Source organism: Camelus dromedarius, chromosome 6 (genome assembly GCF_036321535.1).
Source record: "Camelus dromedarius isolate mCamDro1 chromosome 6, mCamDro1.pat, whole genome shotgun sequence".
NCBI lineage: Eukaryota > Metazoa > Chordata > Mammalia > Artiodactyla > Camelidae > Camelus > Camelus dromedarius.
Genome location: NC_087441.1, coordinates 44314221 through 44338022, shown reverse-complemented (window position 1 = coordinate 44338022; position 23802 = coordinate 44314221). Strand labels below are relative to the sequence as shown.

General features: G+C 39.1%; 1 protein-coding gene across 1 annotated transcript in view; it reads left to right on the top strand.

The window, feature by feature from the left end:
• The window catches only part of FIG4 (FIG4 phosphoinositide 5-phosphatase), a 124865-nt gene that overhangs the window by 45610 nt on the left and 55453 nt on the right, over nucleotides 1-23802 (top strand). Inside the window, exons 11-16 of the mRNA XM_010989594.3 lie at nucleotides 5160-5293; nucleotides 6589-6705; nucleotides 8462-8507; nucleotides 9177-9325; nucleotides 10326-10492; nucleotides 21545-21683. Of these exons, the coding sequence (XP_010987896.1) occupies nucleotides 5160-5293; nucleotides 6589-6705; nucleotides 8462-8507; nucleotides 9177-9325; nucleotides 10326-10492; nucleotides 21545-21683 (752 nt within the window). The remainder of the gene's footprint in view (nucleotides 1-5159; nucleotides 5294-6588; nucleotides 6706-8461; nucleotides 8508-9176; nucleotides 9326-10325; nucleotides 10493-21544; nucleotides 21684-23802) is intronic.

Genomic DNA, 23802 nt, shown 5'->3' with positions numbered 1-23802 from the left:
TAGTTTGGAGGTTAAGTTGCTGTTTTGTGGAATAGAAAAAAATGTTTTGTTGTTTTTGTCATTCATTATCTCATTCATAGCATGAAAGGAGGTGTTTATTCAGTTCACTGGGAAGAAGTCCTTATTAACTTGTGATTAAAGAGTCAGAGACTGTGTGCCTGTATCATGATACTGAGCACTGTTTACTCTATTCTGCCTCCGCATGAAGTGACTAAAGTGAAATACTTTTCTTATTTCTTTCCTCTTTTTCCCTGGTTGTGAACTGTCTCCTGTCCCTCCCCTCAACCATGTGGAAGTTTGAGACCCTGCCTGACAGGCATTTGGCAACAATCCTCACCTGTTCAGTGCTGCCACTGGGGTTCAGTAGGAAGTCAACCAGGGACCAAGCATAACTGTGCATGAGAGGTCTTTAATCTGGGGGCCATAGATGGCCTTAGTGGCAGGGTCTCTGAACCCTTTGAAACTATACGCAGAATCTCCAAATGAAGTTTCCATTTGGTTGTGAAAGGGGGTCTGTGACCCGAAGGACTAAACGATCCACTAACACTCCTGCACTGTGGACAGACAGCACCAAAAGCAGATTCTTTACATAGAAATGATCGAAGGCTGACAAATAACCTTTTCTCTCCTTCTTATGAAACGTCAGATTTGATATAAGAATTTCAAAACCTTTTTGCGTCTCTAGTTGGTTTAAAGTGCTTTTGAGAAAAATTCCAGCTATGTAATTTAATTTTTTTTAGATGTAAAACTAGGCTAAACATTCATCCATCCCAAACTGATTCCTTTTTTTTTTTTAACATTTTTTTTATTGAGTTATAGTCATTTTACAATGTTGTGTCAAATTCCAGTGTAGAGCACAATTTTTCAGTTATACATGAACATACATATATTCATTGTCACATTTTTTTTCTCTGTGAGCTACCACAAGATCTTATATATATTTCCCTGTGCTATACAGTATAATCTTGTTTATTCTACATATGCTTGTCAGTATCTACAAATTTTGAACTCCCAGTCTATCCCTTCCCACCTCCCTCCCCGTTGGCAACCACAAGTTTGTATTCTATGTCTATGAGTCTATTTTGTATTTGTGTTCTTTTTTTTTTTTTAAATTCCACATATGAGCGATCTCATACAGTATTTTTCTTTCTCTTTCTGGCTTACTTCACTTAGAATGACATTCTCCAGGAACATCCATGTTGCTGCAAATGGCGTTATGTTGTCATTTTTTATGGCTGAGTAGTATTCCATTGTGTAACTATACCACATCTTCTTTATCTAGTCATTTGTTGATGGACATTTAGGCTGTTTCCATGTCTTGGCTATTGTAAATAGTGCTGCTGTGAACATTGGGGTGCAGGTGTCTTTTTGAAGTAGGGTTCCTTCTGGATATATGCCCAGGAGCAGAATTCCTGGGTCATATGGTACGTCTATTGCTAGTCTCTTGAGGAATCTCCATACTGTTTTCCACAGTGGCTGCACCAACCTGCATTCCCACCTTTTCTCCACAGCCTCTCCAGCATTTGTCATTTGTGGATTTTTGAATGATGGCCATTCTGACTGGTGTGAGGTGATACCTCATTGTAGTTTTGATTTGCATTTCTCTGATAATTAGTGATACCGAGCATTTTTTCATGTGCCTGTTGACCATTTGTATTTCTTCCTTGGAGAATTGCTCGTTTAGGTCTTCTGCCCATTTCTGGGTTGAGTTGTTTGTTTTTTCTCTTAATAAGTCGTATGAGCTGCTTATATATTCTGGAGATCAAGCCTTTGTCAGTTTTATTTGCAAAACTTTTCTCCCATTCCATAGGTTGTTGTTTTGTTTTACTTATGGTTTCCTTTGCTGTGCAGAAGCTTGTAAGTTTAATTAGGTCCCATTTGTTTATTCTTGCTTTTATTTCTATTTCTTGAGTAGACTGCCCTAGGAGAACATTTCTGAGATGTATATCAGATAATGTTTTGCCTATATTTTCTTCTAGGAGGTTTATTGTATCTTGTCTTATGTTTAAGTCTTTGATCCATTTTGAGTTTATTTTTGTGTATGGTGTAAGGGAGTGTTCTAGCTTCATTGCTTTACATGCTGCTGTCCAGTTTTCCCAACACCATTTGCTGAAAACACTGTCTTTATTCCATTGTATATTCTTGCCTCCTTTGTCGAAGATTAATTGACCAAAAGTTTGTGGGTTCATTTCTGGGCTCTCTATTCTCTTCCATTGGTCCATATGTCTGTTTTTGTACCAGTACCACGCTGTTTTGATTACTGTAGCTCTGTAGTATTGTCTGAAGTCTGGGAGAGTTATTCCTCCAGCCTCTTTCTTTTTCTTCAGTAATGTTTTGGCAATTCTAGGTCTTTTGTGGTTCCGTATAAATTTTATTATGATTTCTTCTAAGTTCTGTGAAATATGTCCTGGGTAATTTGATAGGGATTGCATTAAATCTGTAGATTGCCTTGGGCAGTTTGACCATTTTAATAATATTGGTTCTTCCAATCCAGGAGCATGGGATATCTTTCCATTTTTTTAAGTCTTCTTTAATTTCCTTAATCAGTGTTTTATAGTTTTCCTTGTATAATTCTTTTACCTCCTTGGTTAGATTTATTCCTAGGTATTTTATTACTTTGGGTGCTATTTTGAAGGGGATTGTTTCTTTACTTTCTTTTCCTGTTGATTCATCATTAGTGTAAAGAAATGCAACTGATTTTTGAACGTTAATCTTGTAACCTGCTACGTTGCTTAATTCTTTGATTATTTCTAGTAGTTTTTGTGTGGACCTTTTAGGGTTTTCTATATATAGTACCATGTCATTGGCATATAGTGACCCTTTTACCTCTTCTTTTCCAATTTGGATCCCTTTTATTTCTCTCTCTTGCCTGATTGCTGTGGCTAGGACTTACAAGACTAGTTGAATAGGAGTGGTGATAGTGGGCAGCCTTGTCTTGTTCCAGATTTTAGTGAGAAGCTTTTGAGTTTTTCACCATTGAGTACTATGCTGGCTATAGGTTTGTCATATATAGCTTTTATTATGTTGAGATATGTTCCCTCTGTACCCACTTTGGTGAGAGTTTTTATCATAAATGGGTGTTGAATTTTATCAAATGCTTTTTCTCCGTCTGCTGAGATGATCATGTGGTTTTTGTCCTTTCTCTTGTTGATGTGATGTGTTACATTGATTGATTTGTGTATGTTGAACCACCCTTGTGTCCCTGGGATGAACTCCACTTGATCATGATGTATAATCTTTTTTATGTGCTGTTGGATTCTATTTGCTAATATTTTGGTGAGGATTTTTGCTTCTGTGTTCATCAGTGATACTGGTCTGTAATTCTCTTTTTTTGGTGGTGTCATTGCCTGGTTTTGGTATTAGGGTGATGGTGGGTCCATAGAATGAGTTTGGGAGTATTCCCTCCTTTTCAATCTTCTGGAAGAGTTTGAGAAGAGGACTGGTATGAGTTCTTCTGTGTATGTTTGGTAGAATTCCCTGGTGAAGCCATCTGGTCCTGGACTTTTATTTGTAGGAAGTTTTTTTTTACTGCTAATTCGATTTCATTTCTAGTGATTAGTTTGTTCAGGTGGTCAGTTTCTTCTTGATTTGGTCTTGGTGGACTGTATATTTCCAGAAACTTGTCCATCTACTCTAGGTTATCCATTCTGGTTCCATATAGTTTTTCATAATATTCTCATATGATATTCTGTATTTCTATTTTATTTATTGTAATTTCTCCATTTTCCTTTCTTATTTTGCTTATTTGTGCTGTCTTTTTTTTCTTCTTTGTGAGTTTGGCCATAGGTTTGTCAATTTTATTTACTCTTTCAAAAAACCAGCTTTTGGTTTGATTTTTTTTCTATTTTTTTAAAATCTCTATTTTATTTATTTCCTCCCTGATCTTTATTATTTCCTTCCTTCTGCTGACTTTTGTGTTTTTTTGCTCTTTTCTAATTCTTTTAGCTGGTGGGTTAGATTATTTATTTGAGATTGTTCTCCTTTTTTGAGGAAGGCCTGTATTGCTATAAACTTCCCTCTTAGTACTTCCTTTGCTGTGTCCCATAAATTGATTTAGCACTGTTCTTAATCAACCCTTAAGACTTGCCAGCCCTTCCTCCTTTTGATTTATTCAGCTGTGCAAAATAGATACCCTTTTCTGTTTCCACAGTGGTTTACTAGTTAAATTCTTGACAATTGAAATGTACTCACCGTGGTTGAAAACAGCATGGACCTATTTTGATGCCGGCAGTAGTGCCTCAAAACCATATCCGTGTCACTGTTGCTGAATTGTTTTTTATTTGTCTGTATAGTTAATTTTTATTAATGCTTACCATGTGTCAGATGCTCTGATAAATTATCAAGTTTTATCTCCTTTAAACCTCACATTGATGCTGTAAGGAATATGGCATTGTTACCCATTTTATAGATGAAGAAATGGAGGCCCAGGAAAGTTGAGAACCTTGCCCAAGGCCATGTGGCTAGTAAGAGGCAGAGCCAGCATTCCAGCCACAGAGCTGGACAACATGCAGCAGCCCCTCCTGAATGGGAGGCAGCGTGATGTCTAGGGAGGCACAGCAGGCTAGGAGGTGGGCAGGCAGGTGTAGTCCCATGAACGCCTCTCAGCTTCAGTTCACTCACCCACAGTGTAAAAGGGAAAGAGGTGGCTGCCTTGGCTGTCACCAGGGTTTTACGAGAGTCAAGTTTAAAAGAATATGAAGGCAAAAAAAAAAGCATATGAAGGCTGTGAAAGCCCCCTCTGCTACTCTGCTATTCCAGTTTGGGGATTATCCATCCAGGCCCAGTCGATTTGTCTGGTCCTTAGCTGGCCTGGGTTGGGGGTTCCCTTCTTCCAGTCCTTGCGGAGCTGTCCTCTGCCAAAGTGGGGTGTGGAGTGTAAGACAGGCCTATGTAACGTGAGTGGGGCTTCTTGGGACTGCAAGGTTAGGAGGTTACGAGCAAGAAATCTGATCTCCTTGAGTCTTTAAAGCTCATTATCTGTTGACTGTTATTCAGTGAAGTATTTATTTCTTTGCATTTATATTAGTTTAATTTTAGTAGGTAGGTTTCATTTTCATATATTTAACAGGCTTTTTGTCTTAGTGGAAGAGTTATGTTAAAAGTCTGTTCCTCTGATTTAAGGTAGTTAGAGCACTGAAAATGTTTGATTTCTGGTAAAGGAACGAGAGAAAAGAAAGCATGAGAGAATCCTGAGTGAGGAACTCGTCGCTGCTGTGACCTACCTCAACCAGTTTCTGCCGCCTGAGCACACAATTATTTATATTCCTTGGGATATGGCCAAGTACACCAAAAGGTGAGTAGGTGTTACAAGTCTGATTATATTTTCCTCTTGTGATGTAAAGTAGCAGGAAGCCGATCCCTCTGGTTAAGTGAATGTTACTCTTTTAATTTCCTTCCTGAACCTGTCTGAGGAGCTGTTTAACTGCTGGTGTATAATTTGAGGGCTTAAATTAATTGACCAAATTCTTTTTTGCCCACCATTTTTACCATTTGCAATTTCTCTTTGATATATCTAGTGATTTCAGAACATCTCTACTCCACTACTTTTCCTTAAAGGCATTAGTTTCACCTTTTTTTTTTTTTTTTTCCTATTTCCTTCTATCTCCCTGTTTACTCTTTTTCTCAACCACTTTCAGATTATCTCCCTCATGGGTGAACCTGCCCTAACTCATGACTCTTTATTGTAAATCCAAAACCCTTAGTGTCATGTTAAAGCCCCATCACCTGGTTTATCTAAGCATGTAGTAACTTCTTTATTCCAGGGCTGTTTTGTTCCTGAAAAACTCACCTTCATGTTCTGTGTAGCAGCCAAGGTCCCATCCCAGAACCTTTGTTCCTGTTGTGCACCTCCCTGCTCTACGCCCCCACCCCCACCCCCACCCGTAGAGTGGTTGCTTACCCCTCTTTTCCCTGTCAAGATCTGATTCAAAACTTACCTCAGCCAAGGAACTTTCTTTCATTAACCTTGCATTGTCCTTTTACTCATTTACCAGACATCATACAAACACTAGGCTTATTCTGAGTTTTCTTTTTTAAATGTTACTGTATTGTTTTGCACTTAACTCACTGTATGCTTTTCTGAATCATTTTATGTGATTAGATACACACACACGCACGTGCACAGGCGCTCACACTTTTCCAGGATATAAGCCTGGTTACGGGTTGGTGCCTTTGGTATTAATTTATTTTCCAGTGATTTATTTTTCTGCCACTGCATTGTGCATTGTGCTCTCTTCACATCTGATGAATGCATATTGACTTAACTGACACCACGCTTGAGGAGTGAAAGGCTTTGGGAAAAGCTCTTGCCAGGGGATGTCATGTGCCAAGTTTAAGACCTGCCAGTAGTTGTTATTAAGTTACAGGCCCTTCATATCTCCTTGTACCAAATCTTGCCAGTTATTGAGTACACATTGCATTTTAGAAACTAATTGTAACAATGTTCCTATTGAGTACAAACCAGAGATTTTAAAAAATAAGTCCCTGAGTGTTACTGTAGACCTACAGACTTTGCTTTAGAGGTAACAGTAAGTATGGATTAAGACTTGGGTTCTTCTCACATCTCTCATTCTTCCTTCTCTCCCTCAGCAAGCTGTGTAATGTTCTTGATCGACTGAATGTGATTGCAGAAAGCGTGGTGAAGAAAACAGGCTTCTTTGTAAATCGCCCCGATTCTTACTGCAGCATTTTACGGCCAGATGAAAAGTATGTATGGTATTTTAAAACTTAAAAGAAATCAAGAATTTTGTCCTTATAGATAAAAATATTCTAGATATGAACAGTTTGTACTACTTGGAAGGTGGATGAATTTATTCCTTTGTGGAGAGAAGACCAGCTGCCCACGTGACTGTCATGAACATTCACGGTGGCATGAGATTTCCTCTGGCCATTGTGTACCTTGAAATGGAAGCCATGGAATCTCTTGCTTCTTGGAACAAACATGACGTAAAATATTTTTGTAAAAGTTTTCTGTAATGAATTCTATTTTTCAGTATTAAATAGGAGCAAGAAAAATTTTTTCTTAAAAACTAGTCTATAGATTAGTATTTATACCAACATCTTAGTGAAAACTTATCACTGTATTATAGTTATTTGCTCACAAATCTTTCTTCATGACTACTTTGTGAGCTTCTTCAGATCAAGCATCTGGGTTTTATTTATCTTTTAAGTAACCAATATTATCATTTCCAGCATTTTATTTTCAGTTAACAAAGTTAACTATAATGGTAAAAAAAAAAAAAAAAAAAAAAGAAACTACACAAAAAGCAAAACACACACACTAGTAGTTGGTTGTGTCTTTGCAAGTAATCCTTTTGTTATAGTTTGAATTTCAGGGCACCTGTGACCAGGGTCCCCAAGACCAGTCCCAGGCTCAGTGATTCAGTAGGAGAACTCAAAGGACTCAGCATAGCGTTGTCCTCCTGGCTATGATTTATTACGATCAAGGGATACAGAGCAAAATTAGCCAAGGGAAAAGATGCAGGGGGCAAAGTCCAGAGGAAATCAGGCAGACACTTCCAGAGCCCACTCCTGGTGGAGTCACACAGAGCGTGCTTAATTCCCCCACCGACTTGTGACAGCAGGTGTGAAATGTTGCCAAGCGGGGGAGATGATTAGAGGCTCGGTGCCAGGGTCTTTTTTATTAGAGGTGGTCCCATAGGTAGCCTCTGCCTGGCACCTACCACCATATCAGACTCCCAGAAGGAAAGGATGTGCTGCAAAACCATGTTGTTTCTACAGACAGTTTAGGCACAGTGAGCTGCTCTTGTCTGTTCTGGGAATGGTAGGAACCTGAGTTTCAGATGCCCGCCAGGGGCCAACTTTGTAAGCTGGCCGTTCTGGGGACAGCAGTCGGGCCTACTGTGTTAACTCTTCCCTGCACTGCACCTTCTTTTAAATAATGAAAATAAAACTTCAGTGCCATTATATAGTGCTTAGAACATATCCCCATGCATTTATTAGCACATGGAGAAAATATGTAGGAAAGAAAATAATAAGGAAGTCTACAAAACAACCAAAGGAATGTAAGAAAGCTCCATGAAGGAAAGCTGGAGGAGGTAGAGCATCCAAATGTTGAGGGGAGAAGGATGAGGCTTGGAAGATCTTACTAGAAAGTTGCCCTGCAATTATTACTCATGTCTGTAGGGACCAAATAGGACATGGGCTTAAATTAAAGCAAGAGAGGTTTTGGTTGCACATGGGTGACAAAATGCTGGTGTGTGGGGCTGGAGCAAGTTGAGATGCTCCTTCCCTGGTCTCCCTCTGAAGAGAGCACAGATAGCATCTCTGTAATTTGCATATTCACTTTCCTGAAAGAGTGAGAGTAAGTAGAATCAGCTGATTATTCAGGGGCCTTCAGCTCTATTACTTTGATTTTTAATAAAGAGCTAGTACCAGGAATGAATATAGATTATGCTATTAAAATTGCTTTTAAATTAAACCATGTATGTTTTAAACACAGGTGGAATGAACTTGGAGGGTATGTGATTCCCACTGGTCGCCTGCAGGTATGGATGACATTGTATTAATAATGAATAGACTCTGTATCCACAGTGTATGATGTTTTCTGAAAGCAGCCATGGAGAAAGACACTTCTTATTGAATGCAAAATTATTAATCATTTGAGAATGAATTTTAAAGATGCTAGTGTTTAACTCTTGCAAAGGATGTGTACCTAAAATAATAATGACCCCTGGATTTTTTTCTATATAGTATAAGTTTTATTACTGGAAATAGAAATATAAACAGAAATGTGAAAATAATAAATTAGAATGACTTTGGAAAATTCGTCAAATATAATCACTATACATATTAATTATACTTTAAGAATGATATGGCCTCAAGCACTGAATATTTGGTTTGTACAGTAAAGGAGATAGATGGGGGGAGCACATATTTTACTAATTGGTACATGTGGAAAATATTAGCTATTTGTTTTATATTGTTAAACTACAGAAGAAAATTCAAATACAGACAAGGAGGTGTAATGATACTGCTGTAGCAATATTAAGTGAACAGCAAATATAACCATTTATAATTAAAAAAAATTCCTCTTTATTTGTTCAGGAGTAATACTCTGCCTACAGCTTTTCTTATACTTAAAGAAATCTAAAGTAGGATGGAAGCAGTTTTGGTGACTGAATAACGATTGATAGTCTTAAGGTTTTTCTCTTTAGACTGGTGTTCTTCGAACCAATTGTGTAGACTGTTTGGATCGCACCAACACGGCGCAGTTTATGGTGGGGAAATGTGCTCTGGCTTACCAGCTGTATTCCTTGGGATTAATTGACAAACCAAATCTACAATTTGATACAGATGCAGTTAGGTAAGCCTTATTTCCTGCCTTTCAAATGCCAATAATGACAGAAAGCAAATCTGATTAATAATAAGGACGTTCAGGAACTTGTTTCTCCTTTTAGCGTCTCAAAAATTATGTTGTAAAAGACATTATTGAAATTAATTCTGTGATACATGTTTCCATTAAAGTCTAGTGTGTTGTTACCATGGTTTTTGTTTTCCTATTCATGTTCATTATCAATAAACACTATGTTCTTGAGATAAATCCAAAGTGCTTTAGGTAAATCTAAACTAGTGGGTTTAAAAAAAAAATCCTACATCAGGAAAAAAAAGGTAATGTGCCTTTGTATATTTTGAATTAAACATGTAAGACAGGTAAGAGATTGATTCTTCAGTAGGGATTACTGTTCCTTCACTGTCCTTTGGGTCCATGACATTGCGTGAAGTACTGTTTCTTGAAAATGCAATGATAGCTGTTCCTGGTCATCTGAGACAGTCATAAAGACTCTGTAAAGGAAAGTGATCAGCTTACGAGGGGCCAGATCTGCAGATATCATTGCCCTGAAAATCTTCTCACACTCTTGAAGAAACACAAGTTTCCAACTTGTGTTCCTAGGAAAGAACCTGATTTGTCTGTGACAAGAGCATGTCCTTTTTTCCAGAGACAACTCAGAACAAAATTCGGTTGTGGGAGATAAACTGATCAGGCCGCCTGCAGAAAGTTAGGAGTCTTCTAATAGAGTTAGAACTCCCTTGGTCTGGCTTTGATGGGTAATGTGTTTGGTGCCCCTAATGCTTTCTTAGTGTTTTCCATGACTTTGTTCCTTATTAGACAATTACTATAAAATATATTTTGTATATGCATTTATTTTCAAGATATTGAAGAGTCTGCTTGAAAAGAAAGGCGCAGAGGAAATCATAAAATAAAAGACTCATTTTGAGTCTGTGGCTAAGTGAATAACGTGTATAATACTTTGGGTGAAATTCTTTAGTGTTTGGGTTTTGGTTTTTTTTTTTTTTTTGCTTAGGTTATTTGAGGAACTCTATGAAGATCATGGGGATACCCTGTCCCTTCAGTACGGTGGTTCTCAACTTGTTCATCGTGTAAAAACCTACAGAAAGATAGCACCGTGGACCCAGCACTCAAAAGACATCATGCAGACCCTGTCTAGATACTACAGCAATGCTTTTTCAGGTAATTCAGGAGTAACAGGCATTTCTAAGACTTACCTGCTGTGTGTTTTCTTCTTATACATAGACTTTTTTTTAGACTAACTGGATTAGTAAAATCAAAATTAAATATTTTAAAAGTTTAAGTAGAATCTGTCACTTAGGAGGTGTTCAGTAAATGAATGAATAAACTTTATATTTTAAATAGGGAATTTTGGCCACCCATAAATGGGGCTTTTACATAATTCAAACTATGATTCCTTGGCTTCTGCCTCCTTCTGTATTTTTGCTTGTAATACATAGATAAGTTTTTTTTGAGAGTATTGAATAATTATTTTTGTTTTGTTTTTAACAGTGTAATTTTTAATTTATTTATTTTTTGGGGGGGTTAATTAGGTTTACTTATTTTTTTTCAGAGGAGGTACTGGGGATTGAACCCAGGTCCTTGTGTATGATAAGCATGCGCTCTACCACTTGAGCTACACTGTCTCCCCAAGTAATTATTTTTAACTTGGGTTCATAGTCTTGACAATTGTCTAAGAATGTAAATATCAGTGATTCTTTTAAATGTCAGCTAGAAATGATAGTAACATTATCACTGAATTGTACTGTCTTCTCATTTTATGGCTTGAGATTACTAAAAGTAACAGGTGGTTAAAATGGCAATGGGATTTCTGACACAACAGATGTCCCAGGCCATAGTGATTGGGAGACAGATCCCATGCACAGAACTTACAAAGAAAGTACTCAGACTTACTCCATGAGTCTTGGCCTTTTGAATCAGATCAAGGGTAAAAACATGAATAGAATATGGAAAGGAGAGATTGGTAAAGAGATTTCTTGGCATGAACTGTTGCCACGCGCCTACTCCTTCACCTCACACCTAGAGAGGACTAGGACTCTGGGCAAGCTTAATGTAGTGTTCTGTTGTTGGCGGGACCCCATGGAGCTGTTGGCTTTGGACTGCTGTGTGGCAAAGCTGAAGCAGAGGGATGGGCTGAGGAGAAGGCTGCCATGATGGGGGTGGCCTACCCTCCTAGAACTGGTTAGGCCCAAGGATCCTTGTTTACAGGTGACCAGAGGCAGGCCTCATGGGGGAGAGTGCTGGCATGGCATTGACCTAGATCCTTTGCAGCAGGAAGCAGAATTCACTGGATTCCTGAGGAACAAGTTGCAGGAAACTGCCTGGTGTGAGAAGATACATGTGCTTACACCAAGGGAACTGCAAGAGAGTCCCGTGTTGGGAACCTTGGAAGAATGCGTGAAAACATCCACAAAAGAATTAGCTTTTCAACATTTTCCATGCCTAGAGAGAATGCAAAGGCAGTTGGCTCTACTACTGTTGAAGTATATTAATTTTCTGTGCTTTCTAACAAATTACTGAAAAGTTAGCAGCTTAGAACAACATATATTCATTATCTCATGATTTCTGTAGGTCAGAATTCCAAGCACAGCTTAGCTGGGTTCTCTGGATAGGGTCTCACAAAGCTGCAGTCAAAATGTTATCAGTGCTGTGGTCTCATGTGGAGGCCTGACTCAGGAAAGATCTGCTTCCCAGCTCATGTGTTTGTTAGTAGAATTCAATTCCTTGCAGTTCCTTGTGGACTTACACCTTTTGGGACTCGTGGCAGCTTGTCTTCATAGCCGGTGTAGGAAAGAGAATGTCTATCTAGAATGAGTCTGCTAGCAAGACAGAATCTTACGTAACATAGTGTAGTCATGGAAGTGACCTCCCATCTCTTTGCCTTACCCATTGCTCAGAAGCAAATCATTGGCCCCACCAACACATAGGGAAAGCTGTATCAGTTTCATAGGGCTGCTGTTAACAAAATAGCACAAAGTAATTGACTTAAAACAATAGAAACTTGCTTTCTCACAGTTCTGGAGGCTAGAAGTTCAATATCAAGTTGTCAGTAGAGCCAGGTTCCCTCTGGAACCCACAGGGGAAAATCCTGACTTGCTTCTTCCCAGCTTCTGGTAGTTTGCCGGCAGTCCTTGGTGTCCCTTGGCTTGCAGCTGCAGCACTTCAGTCTCTGCTTCCATTGTCACATGGCCTTCTTCCTTTGTGTGTCTAGGTCTGTGTCAGATTTCCCTCTTCCTGTAAGGACACCAGTCATATTGGATTAGAGTCTACCCTAACTCAGTATGACATCATCTTAACTTGTTTATGTCTGCAAAGACCCTAACAAGATTACATTAACGAGTATTGGGTGTTAGGGCTTCAATTTATCTTTTTAGGGAGACACAGTTCACGCCGCAGCAGAAGATATTACAGTAAGGTGTGAACACCGGGAGTGGGGAGCAAGGGGGCCACTTTGGAGTCCACCACATCAAGTAGGAATGGGCTTATTTACACACTTTGGAGGGGTCGGAAGCCGGCTGGCAGTCTGGTTGGTGTGGAAGGGACAGGACAGACCTAGAGGCCCTGCGTGGTCTGACCCCGCCAACCTTGCCATCCAGCCGTTCACGCCATTCCCATCCCCCATCACTACGCTCCAGACACGGGGACCTTCTACAGTTTCCAGAAGTTGGGCTTCTTTTGCCACAGGCTCTTGCTCCACCCGTTGGGGAGCATGACTGCAGTCCTCCCCCAGTTAACTCCTAGCCAGCCTGTAGAGCTCACTCTACTTTTCACTCCCTTGAGGAAGGTCCTGCAGTGTTTGTTCTTGGAGCATTCTGTAGCTCTGTGGCATTTAGCAGACTTAAACCATTACCTGAGCCATGAGTTGTGTTCTGTGCCCACCCCCACCCCATGAGACCCGAGAGCTCCTTGAGCAGCTTGTGCACTGCAGTGGCCCTAATGCTTTGCTCATGGCACACAAAATATTCATGGAATGAATTAATAAATGCATGAGTTAACTCATCACCTACAACTTCCCCTTTTCCCTGGATTAAAGAATTAGTAGGAATAAGTATGTCAGCCTAATAGCATGTAGCCTCTCAGTAATGCTCTTAGGCTGCTCAGATCATGTCTTTTGAATTCACTGAGAATTATGCCCATTGAACTACTCCCAGTAAGCTCAATATGTAATACGAACCACAGAGCCACCACAGGCCTTAAGAGTATTTAGCTGTTCCTCTGTATGCATGAGTCCCTGAGCTGGATTTAGGAACTTAAGAATCAAAGTGTATTAATCTGCACAAAAATTAGGAGTTAGGAGAGTTAAATTTAGAAACTGAAGCCAGTAGCATAAGTTTAAATTCTAGATTCTAAAGCAAAAATATTAAAGTGTTCCCATTGTCCTTTATTACACTTACTGCTGTGGTTCCCAGTGAAGATGTTAGTATGTATTGACGTGGGCCAGTTGGCTACAACACATATTGCAAACAATTGATTATTATCGATAGCTAGAAACAATAAAAAATAACACATGGTTTCACTTGTTTTTACAAATTAGAACTGCTTTGAGATTCTCTCTAGAGGTGTACTCACTGGCTGTGCTTCATTGTTGGGCTAGATTCCTAGGGCTTCTGTAACAAGGTTCCACAGGCTGAGTAGCTTAGTACAACAGAAATGTTTTGTTTCATGGTTCTAGAGGCCACAAGTCGGAAGTCGGGTGTCCGCAGGGCCGTGCACCCTCTGAAGGCTCCAGGGGAGGAATCTTACTTGCCTCTTAGCTTCTGGTGGTCTCCTGGGGATCCTTGGCTTCCCACTGCCGCACTTTCATTTCTACCTCTGGTGTCACGTGACATTCTCCCCTCCGGTCGTTGTGGCGTTCTCCAACCTGTGCGTATGTTTGTGTGTCTCTCTTTTTATAAGGACACCAGTCATATTGGATTAAGGCCCCCCAGCGCCCACTCCATTGTGACTGCATCCTAACTTGGCTGTATCTGCAAAGACTGGATTTCCTAATAAGGTCACACTGACAGGTCCTGGGGCTTAGGACTTCAACATTTCTTTTGGTGGGGACACAGTTCAACCTGTAACAGCTGTGTAAGTCATGTGCCAACAAGTGCACGTTCCTCTGGGTATGTGTTACCGTGAAAGAGTTAAAACTGCCCTAATCGAAAGGGTCATCCACTCTTCTGCCCTTCTCCTGTCATGATTGTCCCCGAAAAGGGAGTCATTATGACACTTAAGAACCAAGAAATGTGTTTTTCAATCAGACTGGGGCACAAACCGTGAATGTGTATTTGTCCAGAATTAAAAAAGAAACCATTAAAAGACAGAAGGTGATCATGAATAAGTAATGTGCACATAATGGAAAGATAAGGCAAAATTATGCACAACCGAAAGAGGAACTATTATGAAAGGAAATATTTAATGAATAATGTGGCTAAAACAGACTTCTTTATTTTGAGAAGCACGGTGTCATTGGGGTGTGCAACTTATTTTTAAATTACAGTGGATATTATATAATGGTAATATATTAATAGAACCATTTTCTTTAAAGTACTCAAGATAACTTTGTAAAACTTAATCAGTTTCCTCATGTTATGCCTCTGCAGCAGGCAGTAAGGTACTTGAAATTAGGCTGTTAAGAATATTACCCTCGTGGTTCACAGAGACAGACTGATGCTGTGTGGGCAATTCACCTGACTCCCTTTCAGGTTCATTTTAAAAACTGTCCTTGAGGCTTCGTGTATTACCATGTTCTGGAGTTTGTCTCCAAGAAGTGTCCTTTGGTCTCTAACATAACTGGCTACATAAGCAGCCCCAGGATGCCAGCAAGGCAAGACCAGGTACCTAGATACTTCCCTTGGGTGTTTAGGAAGAACTTCATAGTTATAATTCCCTAAAGGACCTTGTTAAGCTCTTTCTAAATCTTTCCTTTTTTTTTTTTTTTTTTACACTTATATTTTTGTAAGCCTGAATTTTTTTCTGAGGGCCTGAATTTAAATTGGATTGTAAGGGAAAAAAACAATAAGATATCTGCAGTAGTTAATAATAGCTCACCTGTACACATACACATACATACGTATTATGCACACATGTGTGAATGTGTGTTTATTCATTCTTTGGAGAGGAACCATATCCTTCTCAAACAGAGATTTAAAAAAAAGCTCACAGACTAAAGACTTTAAAGCTCACCTTGCATGGAAAGCAACGATTATAGAAAATAGTGTCGAGATGGCATCGCCCAGCATTATGGTAGTGCTGTGAGGCAGTGGAGCAGTTTCCTTCCCTTTCTGTGCACCCCGAAAGAGGGACATGAAACAGAGTGTGTTGAGCACATTTTCATTTATTAAAATAGTGAGATGGGGGAGGGTATAGCTCAGTAGTAGAGTGCATGCCTAGCATGCACAAAGTCCTGGGTTCAATCCCCAGTACCTCCATTAAAGATAAATACATAAATAAACCTAATTACCCACCCCCGCAAAACAAAACAAAAAACAAACAAAAAAAAAATAGTGAGATGGACTTCTAAGGTCATCCTTCTCAGAGCAGGTTCAAAGTGAATAAGCTATACTTGGCAATGGCAGAAAGCAAACAATTGCAAAAGGTTTTGTTTTAATAACATTTGAATCACATTAATAAAACTCTGGCTAAAACCCAGCTATCCACCTGCTCTGCAACCAAAGCAGTTAAACACGGCAGGAGAAAAAGCTGCAGTTACTACTCTCAGTTTAAACTGACTGCAGTTCTCTAAAGGATACTCAGAATCCTGACGGTCCTGCTAAATCTCCCTAATACATTCATTCTCTCTCCAAAGTGACCATTCATACCTTGCCTCACTCCTTAAACCAGTCTCAGCGGGCTCCTTTGCTTCATACTTCATGGAGAAAGTAAGTCATTGGGGGTGAACTCTTCCTTCTGACTACCAAATGCAGAGCCTGTCCTTTTCGGCACCCATAGTTTCTACCTTATATCTTATTACAGTGGTTGGAATAGCTCTACCCCATCTTGGGCCAACCACTCCACGGTGCCCTAGAATCCCACCCTTCCTGCTTTCCCCTGCAATTATATGCTCCTTGCTGTATATCGTCAGTTTTTCCCCTCTACTGCCTCATTTCCATCTAACCTTTCTGCTGTTAATCTCACACCCCCTTTAGCTGAAGTCCTATTTCTCTGTTCTCCTAAAGCAAGATCTCTTGAAAGAATTATCTGCATGTCTGTTTCCTCTCTCATATCCTGTTCTCTCCACCTACTTCCCTGGGCCTGCATACCACTGACACTGCGCTTGTCAATGTCACCACCAATCTCCACATGGCCCAATCCAGAGGTTCCTTTTCTGTCTTCATCTTACTCAGCCTTTCAGCAGTTTATATCACACCTGAGCACTCTTCCCTGAAACTCAGCCTCTGTGCTGTCTCATTCAGTCTCCCTGTTGACTTCTGTCCTATTTCTAAACCCTCCTCTTCTCTTTCTACACTTTTCCCTTAGGGGCATCTCATCCAACTTTTAAGTACCATGCAGTTGACACTCATTTATATCTCTAACCTGGACTCCTGAACTCCAGACTTATTTATCTAAATGCCTACCTAGCCAGCATCTTCTCCTGAATGTTGTATTAGTTTTCTACAAGTGCTGTAACAAATTATCACAAACTTAGTGGCTTGAAACAGCTGCTTATTATCTGATAATTTTTATGGTCAGAAGTCTGGGTACAGCATTACTCAGCTGTGTTTTCTGCTTAGGGTCTCACCAGGCTGAAATGAAGTCAAATGAAATCAAAATGAAGTCAGAAAGTGGGCTCTGATCTGAAGGTCTCCAGGCTCATTCAGGGTGTTGGCAGATTCCCATGTGGTTATAAGCACTGATGTCCCTGGGTCCTGCTGGCTGTTGGCTGGGGGTCAGTCTCAGTTTCTAGAGGCTTCTTGCCCTCCTTGACTTGCGGCCCACTCCATCTTTAAAGCCAGCAGTGGTGTGCCGGACCCTCTCTGCCTTCCTCTTCCACTTTCCTCTTCTGTCATTAAAAGATTCATGTAATTACAGTGGGCCCACCCAGATAAGACAGGATATTTACTTCCCTATCTTGAAGTCAGTGATGAATAATTTCAATTACATCTGCAAAATCCCTTTTGCCATGTCATGTAAAATATTCAGGGGGTCCTAGGGAGGAATGGGGACAAGATTTCTTCCTTCCACAGATATCAAAGAAGAATCTGAAACTGACCACTTCTGAGACAGAAACTTTTAACTCTGTCCCCAAACCTGTTTCTCCACTTGTTTTTTCTCCCTCAGCGCCCACTGTTCTGTTCCGAAACCTAGGAATTCTCCTTGATTTCTTTGTTTTCCTTATGATCCCCAGTCTCATCCCTCAGCAGATCTTATCGGCTTTGCCTCCAAAGTATATCCCAAATCCTCATTTTTGTCCTTTCTGCTGCCATGCTCGTGCAGACGACTCGTGACTCTTATCTGGACAAGTGCAGCGGCTCCAGCCGCATCTCTCTGCCTCCCTCTTCTGACCTTGCTCTTCACAGCAGCCAGAGTGATCTGTTTAAGACTTAGATCTTATCATCCCCATCTCTAGAAACCCCTGCAGGGCTTCTCACTGCATGTGAAGTAAGAGTCTTTACTGGCACCTACCGTCCTTGTGGAGTCCCTGGTACCGCTCTTTCCTTTACCCTCTGGCCTCTCTGGCCTTCTTGCTGTTCCTGGAGCTTCCCAGCTTGTTCCCCATTCAGGCGTTTTGTTTGTCTGTCCTGCTTGGGCACAGCCCTCAGAGCTCTGGGTGGCCACCTCCTTCTCATCCTTATAGTGCAAATGCTGCCTCCTCAGACACTCCAGTCACCACCCCTTCCCCGGACCAGCCAATCTAAGTGTCCTTTTCCTCTCTCGTCATTCTCATGTCACTCTTTTATTTTCTTCATAGAACTGACATCCTTTGAAAGTACCTTGTACATTATTTTCTTGTATATTATGTTTGTTTCACACCATGGAATGTAAGCCCCATGAGCACCAAAATCAGTCTTGTATGTGACCGTACCCCAGTGTGGGACATAGTAAGTTCTTAGATGAACGAATGAATGGTGGTTTTTTTTTTTTTTCAGTTGTGAAAGTAATACATGTTAATTATAGAAAGTATAGAACAACTCACAAATAAATCATATAATCCTCACCTTCCAGAGATAGCAACTTGTTCATATTTAGGAGTCCCTGATCATTCTAGTTTTACTATACAGGTAATGTATATTCTGCGTTTGCCCTTTCAGATAATGTGAGTAATCTTAATGACCTTAAATATTCTTTTACAACATGATTTTTAGTAGCCTTGTGGCAGTCTGTCCTTTAGAAGCACCGTGGTGTGGTTGTTTGTTATTATCGTGCATTTAGGTTCCTTGTAAACACACATCTTTGAACATACAGCTTTTTTTTTTTGCATACTTTTTATCTTTTCTTATGAAAATTCCAGAAGCATGTTTATTAGATCAGAGTATAGATATTTTCAGGGCCTTTAAAAAAAAAACATATGGTTGTAGCCAAATTGCCTTACGAAAAGGCTATAGCAGTTAATTCTCCCTCACCAGAGTATAGGAGTGCCCATTTTGAAAAGTACCTGCCAGCTTAATAGGTAGAAAATGGTATATTGTTTTCAATTTGCATTTGTTTAATAACTGGTAAAGCTGAATTTTTGTATGTTCATTGTCTGTTTCTTTTTAAAATTGCATGTTTCTCTTTGTTCTCTTTGTCTTTCTTTTTATTTATTTATTATTATTTTTTAACTTCTATTTTATTGAGTTAAAGTCAGTTTACAGTGTTGTGTCAATTTCCAGTGTAGAGCACAATTTTTCAGTTATACATGAACACACATATATTCATTGTCGCATTTTTTCACCATGAGCTACCGCAAGATCTTGTATATATTTCCCTGTGCTATACAGTATAATCTTGTTTATCTATTCTATATATACCTGTCAGTATCTACAAATTTCGAACTCCCAGCCTGTCCCTTCTGTCCTTGTCTTTCTTACATTTAATTCGTATTTATTTCAACATACAGTATGAGGTATGGGTCTAATTTCATTGTCCACTCCCCACCAATAGTTAAACAGTACTATTTATTGAATAATATCCCTTTCCATCACTCATTTCAGAGGCCACCTTATCACGAAGTTAATATTCGATCAAATATTCTAGTTTCAAAATGAATTTTTGGCTAGTTAAAAAGAATTATTATGTTCGTGCCTGATCTGTTTAAATACAGTAGGTAATAAAACTGGTTAGTGTTTAACTGTTTGGATGGAGTTTGAATGGTGCATATTCTTGTGTCCTTTGAAGCATGATTGAATACAAAAGTCGGTCATCATTTTGTTATCCACAACTGCAGAGAACCTACCTGTTTTAGGCTCTTGTCAGTATCCAAAGAACTGCTGTCGTCCTGAAGGTGGAGGCCTTATTCGCAATCAAAAGTGGCCAGGAACAGATCCTCAGGCTCATTGGGGCTGACCCGAGAGTCCAAGCTTAGTAGATGACCATGTATATCGTAGATATATTTTAAGTTATAATAACAGCAGTGCCTTCAAGATCTTTGTTATAATCCTTAGAAGAAATGTCCTTTATTTGGTTGTATTTCTCACATCTTACATTTTACCATACTTGCTAAAAATGAAAGGAAGCTACTATTATGTTTAATAAAAGATAAAAGAAGCTCTGTGAAAACATGGCTGAATAATGGAGAGCTTTTTTAGATAGGATTAAGATATTTTGAGTTACTATATGATATGAATTATTAAGTGCCATTAAGGCTATTCAAGAAGCATAAAGAATATAATTACTATAAAAGCGGTCTGTTTACTTTTGTATTGTGTTAAGAGGGTGCAAATTGGGGTAGTAATGTCTGCATCATTTAACACTTGATATTTTTTCTCAAAAAAATGGGAAAAAAGACCCCAAAGATATTCAGCATATAAACACATCCCTTTTATATATTACTTTTAGCCTGAAAGGTTAAGGGCTGTTTTAATGGCGTGGTTCCTGTCAAAACATATATCTGGTATACATGTTTGATGTACCATATTTCATTTATTGCTTTTGCTGAAATGAGCAAATAGCCCATGAGAACATGTTGCTAATTTCAGGTTTTTCTGTGTTCATTTTAACTGTTGGAAGAAAATTGATTTTATGATAATATTATCTTGTCTCAAAAGCAGTCATTTCTATTGTGCTCTTTTTTTAGTTCTGTGTTTATTTTCAGAAAGAGGTTATTACTTATTTGGTGGATGTCTGCCCCAAACTTGAATATATGAGGGCTTGGAGACAAGAATGGAAAGAAGGAAATGAGGGGAAAGAATGAAGGATGCAAGGGAGGTGACAGTGCAGAAGGGGGGATGGCGCGTGAGGTCACTTCAGTGCTTATCATCACTTCTACCAAAATAAGAAAAAAAAAAAAAAGAGGAGCTACAGTGGGTGTATATATATATATATATATATGTGTGTGTGTGTGTGTGTGTGTGTGTGTGTATATATATATATATAAAATATATATGGTCTGTTTTATTAGTTTGCAGTGTATTTTGAAAAGGTAATTGTGGGGTGTTTGAATGGTTAGAATGAGGCTGTTTTGCATGTGCTCATTCTGCCTTCATTATCAAATATAAAAGGGAATGGCTAGACCCACAGCTGAGGGGGACTGAAAGTGTAAACATGGTCTCTGCTGAAGAAATGGAGAATATCTTTTCACGGATTAAAAGTAGAAACTTGAAAACTGACTTGTTCAAGGTGGTGCAACAGAGTATGGGTAGGAATTGGGTCATTTTATTTGTCTCTGACATCTCTGCTTGTCTTTGCAATAAAGTGAAGCTGTTTTGTTTCAGGTGAACTAACATATGGTGAGAATATGTCTTTATTAAAATAAAATCAATAAGACATTATGGAAGTTCTTAAAGATTTTTAAGAATCTCTCAAATTCAAGAAGCAGTTTATGTTCACTGTCTTCCTTATAATGAGAGATATTAAGTAAAAGGAAATATTTTGAAGCAAAGTTTTAATTCTCAAAATCTTGGTGGCTGTTTTAGATTTTGCATGCATGTATGACTTTTTTTTTCCATGTATGACTTTTGAAGTACAAATGCTATTATTTTCAGAGGTGTGTTCCATGAAATCACAGTTGTACCCTTATCCTCCTAAGAAAACATTCCCTGAGTTGTATATGTCAGTAATGGATTTCCTAAATTACATATTTTTGCTTTTTAGATGCTGATAGACAAGATTCCATTAATCTCTTCCTGGGAGTTTTCCATCCCACTGAAGGGAAACCTCACCTCTGGGAACTCCCAACAGATTTTTATTTGCATCATAAAAACACCATGAGACTTTTACCAACAAGAAGAAGGTATTTTTCTTTCTAGTGTACTATGTAAACTCAGATTTGATGGTACTTTGAATATGAGATACTTTCTTTTTGAGAAATAATCATATAGGCTAAAGTAGTCAGTCCTGCTGCATGTTTGCCATGAGGAATTTAGCATCATTGATGTCCCGATAGTAGGTTTGAGAAATCGTCATTGCTGATTAACGTTTTACATTTTCCATAAGATGTAAAGTTTCAGAGCTTCCTCATTGACCATAAGTTGAAGCTCCACTAAAGCAAACCATGAACATCATTTTTGAGTGCTTCCTCCACACGCGGAACGACAAAGAACTCTTCTAAGGAGTCGGTCTTGGGATTTTAATGTGGCGTCTAAGCAGCGTCACTTTGGAATGCCAGTGTTCTTTCCTCCAGGAAGCACAGGGAGCTCTAGGCAACCCTGGGAAGGACGGGAAACCAGAGCAGTGGCTTTAGTGGCTGATACCACTTTCCCACCACCCTGACTGCTCCATCCAGGCTTTCTAGGGTCATTCGCCAGTATGGGTTATTTTGATGACAGTTAAATTGGTAGTCATAGTCCCGAAAGGAATGAACTGTTTACCTGAGGTGTTCTGAAAGGACGCCTTCTAGCACAAGCCTCAGGGTCAAGTAGACTTAGGTTGAAATCTCTGCAGTTGTGTGACCTTGGACTAGTTATTTAACCTCTTTGTAAGCCTCCTTTTCCTCACCTGCAAAATGTAAATGACAGGGTTCACATCCCAGAGTCATTGTGAGGCTTTAACCAACAGACTCTAGTGTTTTTAATTGAAGAGTCATGTACTGATGATAGGTAACATTTTTTCACATAGGAGGTTGGAGCCTGGCCCTTCTGCTCAAGGCCTGTGATGTCAGGTTCCCTCATGCTGCTCAATGTGATACAGCCCTTATTTTGTGCAAAGATGCCTCCCAAACACCACTGGGATCATTGCCAGTCTGTGCCAATCATGTGAACAGTCCAATCATGTGAACAGTCCACAAACAACTGGTAAATTGGCAAGTGCTCATGTTACAGTGGTTACCAAGTTCTCTTGTTACTTCAGGAATATTTAAAACATTAAGGGAATGTCAGAGTTTATACATTTCTCAGTTTCATTCTTTTAATTGCATATTACTGGAATAACCAGCTTAATCCTTAAGCTTACTTTCCCTATACATGAAGCAGTGCTAGTTTTCCCACTAAGTTTAGTATTAATAAATGATTGCTAAGGGTTTTTGCTGACAAAAATTGGAGCTAATTATGTTTATTGGGTGAGAGATGAGTATAAATACCTAAATTTAGCCTTGGTGATGCAATTGACTATGGGTAAATGTGGTTGGTTTTCTGAAACTTTATGTGTTTTCTTAAAGTATTGAAGCTATTAAAATACAACTTGGGAACAAACAAAACTTGATTTTCTATTGCTGAAAATTAGCTTGTAAATTACAAGCATATATTAAACCACTTGCTTACCTTGAGTTACATAACTGAGGCAGGCAGTGTTGGAGTTTATTCATGGGAATAAAAGGAAGCTGATGTTACATTCCCATTCTTTTTTTTTTTTAAAGGAAACCGAGGTGCAGAGAGAATGTGTCAGCTACAAGCCTGCCAACTGAGAATAAAGTTTTATCAAAGTAGATAGTAGGGCTCTCTCAGTTGATTTGGTCTGTTTTTTTTTCTTCTCCAGAATGTCAAAATTCCAAAAATTGGTTTTTGGCATCCACAATTGATACTGCTCATAAACAGTATTTATAAAGCATGTAGGATAAATTTCAGTGCTTTATTTTGGACTTTTCTAGTGTTACCAACCTATACAGATTATTTTGATGACAGTTAAATCAGTATTATAATTCTCAGAAGAAATGAACAGTTTAGCCAAAATCAGTAACAAGATGAGAGCATGGTTGTCAGGAGCTGAGCTGAAATTTCTGCAAGGGCATGGCCTTAGACCTGTTACTTAGCCTCTGGAAAAACTTGTTTTCCTAACTGTAAGATGCAGATGACTACACACATCTCACAGGTCATTTTGAGGATTAAATGAGACAAAGTGTGGGAAATACTTAGTACTGGATCTGACTCAGAGTAAACACAGTCTCCAAGCAGCCAGACTCTGGAGAGACTACCTTC